The sequence below is a fragment of the Selaginella moellendorffii genome, unplaced genomic scaffold (genome assembly GCF_000143415.4).
Source record: "Selaginella moellendorffii unplaced genomic scaffold, v1.0 SELMOscaffold_88, whole genome shotgun sequence".
In the NCBI taxonomy this organism is placed as follows: Eukaryota; Viridiplantae; Streptophyta; class Lycopodiopsida; order Selaginellales; family Selaginellaceae; genus Selaginella; species Selaginella moellendorffii.
The window spans coordinates 17,696-24,401 of NW_003314349.1; the positions used below are offsets into that span (position 1 = coordinate 17,696).

Here is a 6,706-nt window from a genome sequence, read left to right on the forward strand (position 1 = left end):
CACTGTGGATGTGAAGGCAGGTCAATGATCTTAGCGCTGCTGGGAGCGGCAGCCATGGCTGTCATTGTGATAAAAAAATTCCAGTTTCATCGATGCCTATTATAGTCATGTCAGCCGAGTCAAAATCCTTTTACTTTGAAACTTTCAAACTGAAACGCTCGAGCTCTTCCAGACGAAACCTGTCACTCTTCAACATTGACAAATTCTGTCTTTATGCAAATCCATTCATTATTGTATTCACAACTTGTACCAACTTCAGGCTCCGAAATATGCTGTTTGTCACTAAACATTGTTCTTTACGCAATGCATGCCAACTTTCGCTACTCTCTTTCCGTAGCACAGTCCCTCAGTGACGTCGATGATATTTGCAACAATCTTCGTCGTCTCCATCGTGGGGTTCCCTGTGAGGCTGCACCCATCTTCCAGATAAATCCTTTACCAGACCCTTGTGCATCTCTTGCCACCAAAAACCCGGGATACCCATTTCCTCGATCAAGAAATCGGCAGCCTTGTTCACCAGCGCTGGATCCCTCTGCGTCATTGAAGAAAACGGCTTGTCTGGGCCGTGATACCCATCTAAGAGATGCAAGTGGGCTTCCAAGTTGTGATGCCAGGACGGATTCATCGTGTGCTGGAGCAATGGAGAGTGCGTGCTGCAAACCTGGAGCTGCTGGCCGACGTGAGAATAGGTCCATGGGAGCTTGTCGATCACCGCCCGGATGAATGCGAAGCTCTTCTCGTTGAAGAAGATCCCCGGAGTTTTGGGGACCAAGTCCTTCTCGTTGACAACGCGAAGGACTTTGATACCGAGCGAGTCGCATCGATCACGGAACGCATCGTTCCCGACCCGGGGGGCGGCAAAGGAGAAGACGGTGACGGGGATGTTGTTGGTCGGATCGTCGTCGATGTTGTGAGGCCGGGGGAGGCTCTCGAAGATGGGATCCATAGTTCCGGTCGGAGCTCCCTGCTGCTCGCAGTAGCTCCCGGACACGACGCTCGTGAGGGGCTCGTCCATGCCTGACTCAACGATATCGTAGGCGCTGAGGAGCGCCAGGGCTCCGCCGAGGCTGTGCCCAGTCACCGTGATGCTCAGCTGCTCGCCCTTGTAGAGACCAACAAGGCGATGGATCTCCCACAGCAGCTGCTCGCGGGCACTCCGGTTCTTCTTCTTCTTGGCACTCTTCTTCTTGGACGTGTACAAGTGGAGGAAGCCATTCTCCACCTTGACACCGTCGAGGAACGAGCACTTGTTCTTGTCCCAGTGTCGCTGATCCAGCCCCGCGGGTGTGAGAAAGTCCTTGAAGTTCTCAGACCACTCGATCGAGGTGACGGTCCCCCGCCAGGCAACGACGATGTCTCGCCTCCCTAGCCTTGCGATCTCTTTCTCGCAGGTAGCCACTGCGACGTAGCCGATCCAGTTGGAGTCCCGGTTGGGAGAGTCCGAGGCCTCGGAGTTTTTGAAGAAGAATGGAATCTCCGGGTCCGCGGTGGCGTAGAGAAACTTGGTCACTTCGTAGCCTCGGCCCGGTAGATCCACTCGGTCAAAGAGCTCTTTCTTGCTATACTTACAGCTTCCGCAGTACTTGGAGCCAGTGTTCATGTCGAAGGCGTCATAGCAAGCTTGAGCAAACTCGCCGTAGCGGATGATCTCGGCTCGCAGGCATGGATCGATAGGATGCTCCAGCAGGCCCTCCCAGTCGTTAGCCCCTTGAATTTCTCTCCATCTCTGGCTCAACTTCTTTTCCTCGGCTGGGGGATGAAGCTCCTCCGCTGCCGGAGGAGTTTTGATGGGCGAGACTTTGTATGCCTGCTCTAGCTCCTTGACCAGAACTTTCTCCACGGAGACATCTACTTTTTTTGTTTTGCTGCCAATTACAAGCGAAACATCTTCATTGTTCTTGTTTGGAGCAAATCTCACAGCACTTGCAACAACCAAGGATGGCCTTGCAGGCTTGAAGCTGCTCTTAGGGAAGCACGAAGAGTAATTTCTAAGCTGAGTGGAAGCCATGAGATTCACTTCAAAAGCATGCAAACAAAGAGAGACAAGCTAGGAGCTTCTTCTACTTCGATGGTTCCTCACAGGAGCTGTGAGCCCTCTTTTAAAGTAGCGTGTCCAAACAAAATGTGGCGCTCCACATTGAAAACGTTTGAAATTCAATATTGCTTAGTCGTACATATATTTAAAATATGTAGTGAAGGGTTTAAACATGTATATTGTTAATCACTTATAAGAATTATTTAAACATAAAATATTGCTCATTTTGCATGATTATGATGTTTATAGAGTCTATGCTAAAAGTTTAGAAATCCTTTATTCAAAGTAATATCTAGCATGTTAGTATCCATCCTTATTGTCATTTATACTTTTGAAGGACATGTTATTAAGCTCTAATTAGATCATGCAATTTCATCAAATGAGTTTTTCAAGATTAAACGCTCAAATCTCTCCAAAGTTGGTCATGATATTATAAGACTTTTGTAAAACTTTCTTTTGTAAAAATATGGAGATCATTACATCTTGAAATTTATGAACAAGGTAATCACTTATAACACATTTGAATGTGACAGTCAATTAACACTATAAATGGGTTTGAGCCTTTTCTAACTCCATGACAAAAACAACAACTCAATCTTTTTCTAATTGTGCATGTAAATGGTGTATAGATTGTTTGTTTCCAATTAAACCCCAAAAAAAAAACTGTTTAGTACCAAATGGTATTTGTTATGGTTACTCAATACACTATTCAATGACTAAATAGTGTATTTTAGGTGCCCTATACACCATTTAGTGTTTTTATATGATTGTCCTTAGGTGACTAAATGGTGTCTAAAGCACCTAAAATACACTGTTTGGTCATTAAATGAATATATCTATGGCACTTTAAAAGCACTTTTAAAACACTATTAAGTATTGAATGGTGTTTAAGGCACAATTCCAAATAGTGTTTAGGGCACTTTTCAAACATAAAGCACTTTAAATAGTACCATTTTCAAAATTAGGGTTGGGCCAATAATAGCTTTTTTGTTAGTTCACGATTTTTGTATTCCTGATAATTTGATGTAATGAATATTTTAAGACCAAATACATAAACCCTTAAGTTCTACACACTGAGCAAGCGGGAACTCGCAGTGCTCTTGTGCACTTGTGGCATTGCCAGGGATCTTGAGCAGGCCAGGTGGCTCCATGCGAGGATTCTGTCAAGCAGCAGCCATCACAGCAATAGATTTCTCTGGAATTTGGTGGTTCAAATGTATGGGAGGTGTGGTGATCTCCAGAGTGCAAAGGAGTCCATTGCGCAGCCCAATGCCTTCTCCTGGAACATCATGATCTCTGCTTGTGCTCAGAATGGCTGTGCTGAGGACGTGATACTCGTGTTCCAGAAGAATCCTCACAAAAACCAAGTTTCCTGGAATGCATTGATCAGGGTGTTTGCTGAGAAAAGCAATCTCCATGCTGCAAGAGAGATTTTTGAGAGGATACCTGAGCTTAGGAGCGTTCTCTCTTGGAACATCATGATCTCTGCCTACACACGGTGCAGACAATTCTTCCAAGCAAAGGATTTATTTGATAGAATGGACATTTGAGACACTATTTCCTGGAACATCATGATCCAAGCTTACAGTAACTTTGGAGATCTTTCCAGGGCAGAGCAATTGTTTCGATCAATGCCAGATTGCAACATTGGATCCTGGAATTCCATACTTACAGCATATTCAATTTCTGGGCATTTAGAAAAGGCCAAGTGAATTTTTAAACTCTTCTCGGCTCTTCTTTGGATTTGTTAATTTATAAGCATTTTGCTTGACCTTCACCAAAGGCTAGACAATAAAAAAAGGCCCTCATAAAGTGAAAGGGAAAGATATACCTTGCAACAAGCATAAAATTGATTGGGTTATTAAAAAATATTTTGCCATCATTTTGAGTGTGCGAGTGCAAAATGCTTGTAAAATTCTTTGGCAGCCACCACTCTTCAATCTCTTCTAATGATATATTGACATAGGTGTTGAAGAATATGAATGTATCATCTAGATCATTATAAATGTGCGGTGTTAAAAACTTTTTACATTTGCTTATAGTTTGTGTAATGTAGATAACCTTTTTCATCATGTTCTCAAATACTTTTGGAAATCTTTTTTTTTTATTCATCAAGTAGATATTGAGGAACTCTAAAGTCTATATCTATTGCTTGTATGAAAGCTTATAAAGATGATCTCACTAGAGATGCTGACAACTTATATTTGCCAATATGATCAGCCCAATATGCAACTTATAGGTATAACATAATTTCTAAAATCTTTCCTATTATATATTATTTACATGTATTTTTGATATAGAAACATGCCATTTGAAGGACTAATTTACACTCGACTTGTTGCAAAGAGTGTAATAGATGGAAGAATGTACCTAACAATATTTACAAAATTTCCAAAGGCACAAAAGATAGAATGCCCTTGAAAGTTGGAGCTCATAAGGAATAAGACTTTAGAAGGAATTATCAATGCTAGTAATGATGGCAATGCCAATGATGATGGAGAGGAGCATGAAGTTCTAGATCAAGCTTGCGTTCCACCACCAGATAGCCAAGTTCAAACTCTAGTTCAACTATCAGACAGCCAAGATCCGGATCCAACAACTATCAAATCCCACTATACTAATATTAGTATATGGCATTGTAATTGTACATTTTGACCTCACATCATCCACTCCTTTGGGAATGATGGAAAACTGTTAAAGTTTTCTCTTGGATAAGCCAAAATCTAGAGGAATATCAAGAGAAGATATTATTGGATTTGTAGGTGGTGTTAGTTGTTTTTGATCCCTTTGTATGAAGCATTTTAGTTGCTGCATATGCAAAATTTCTGGAGGATTAGCCTACTAGAGTTCATGTTGAACTTCATAAACTTGTGGTCCCACTTGCTATAACATTTAATATGGTCCTTTCCACTGAGCAAAGAGCCCCTTAGATAAACCACGTACCATAACATTGGGAAAACAGACTAATACCAATTTATTCACTTTGTACTTCGTAGGTTGATAATGATAAGAGTTGTACCACCATTGTTGTTCCACTTATATGTAGCTTAGGTGTTTGGCAAACTCTCTACTTAGACAAGTGGAAGAATGCTCATTAAATACTAATCCCACTAACTTAGCATCGGTAGCTTATGGCAATTGCGAAGGTAAACTCAACTCTATTGGTAATATTAGATTATAACCATATAGGATTTACATGGTGAAACATCAACAAAACTCTGCACCCTTGTGACATACACATACAAAAGAAATAGCAAATAACTATTCAAATCCAAATGTTGAAAATTTATGTACTTCAAATCATCCATTTAAAGGTTCGAACGAGTTATTTCACCAAACTGTTTAACTGTGGATGATAAACACTTATGAAAGTGTGGCATATCCTCAACCAAGATGTCAAAATGTGAAATGCTTTAACTATAAATTTGGGACCATTATCCGAAAGAATCTGCTCTAGACAAGAATGCTAGTACACCATTGAGAAAGAAATATCTAACAGCAGTAGCAAATGTGCTAGCAAGACCACCAACTTCCACTTAGTGACTTAAGTAGTTTGAGGCAATAATGATATACTCATTGCCAATAATCAATCATGGAAAAAGCTCCATCAAATCAAACGCTACTAACTCAAATAGACGGGAAACTACAATTAACTCCAACCATCTTTTTACAACATGAGGGGGAGTATTACAAGTTTGGCACTAAACATAACTACTCACGTACTAAATAACATCACATTGTAGCTCTGACCAATAGAAAGACTTACACAGCTTCTCGACTACACAATAATATCTTATATGTTTATCTAGAACAGAAGAATCATGGTAGGTGTGACGAAAGTGTGGAATAAAGATCAAAAGCACCACTAGCTGTAAATAATAATCAGGATCCATCCCCACAAAATAAATAAAACTATCCTCAAGGCGATATTGAGAATATAAATGCTAAAATAGCAAGAAATTAGTAAGTGATGCAAAATTCTCAAACCCATTGCAAAGTCTTTGAATCCACAGCTCAATCTTTTGAGCCTCACGAACCTCATCAAGAGAAGGTAAATATTGTTTTACATCTTGTGGACACTAAACATCAAATATAACAACTGCTAATGACAAATCTTCATCTAAAAAATTTACAGATATTGGAACAATAGGCTTGTCATAAACATGAAAAAAGAGCAAAGATGGAAGAGGAGCTTGAGAAAGGGCATCAACATCAACCATAAAACTCTCCAAATAATGAACAATATCAAAATTATATATCTGAAGTTTCAAAGCCCACTAAATAGTATGACTAACCAAGTTCTTCCACTTTAATAATGAAGTAATTATAGCATGATCATATTTTAGTAATGTTTGAGAACCATGTAGATATATATGAATTTTCTTGAAGCCCTAAACTATTGCTAAACACTCCTTTATAGTGGAGTCATTCACCTCCATTGGTTGTAATATACACTTGATATATGCAATAGGATGGCGTTGATTAGACACACTCAAGCTTTTTTGCATCAACACACCTCCAAAACTGACAAAATGAAAACTCAAGTGTAGTTAGGATATGCTAAAATTGGAAGAGTTATCAATAGTCCTTTAAGATCTATAAACATTTGCTCATAATCCACAAGGCAAATAAAAGACAACGTTAATGATTTTAATAACACTTGCAATGGTG

At 40.0% G+C, this 6,706-nt stretch overlaps 1 protein-coding gene across 1 annotated transcript; it reads right to left on the reverse strand.

Moving 5' to 3' along the window:
* Positions 1-255: 255 nt before the first annotated feature.
* Positions 256-2,008, reverse strand: LOC112341652 (phospholipase A1-Igamma1, chloroplastic-like). The gene has a single exon (XM_024662183.1). It carries the CDS (start codon positions 2,006-2,008, stop codon positions 347-349), a length of 1,662 nt encoding a protein of 553 aa, XP_024517951.1. The 3' UTR covers positions 256-346.
* Between the last annotated feature and the right edge of the window lie 4,698 nt (positions 2,009-6,706).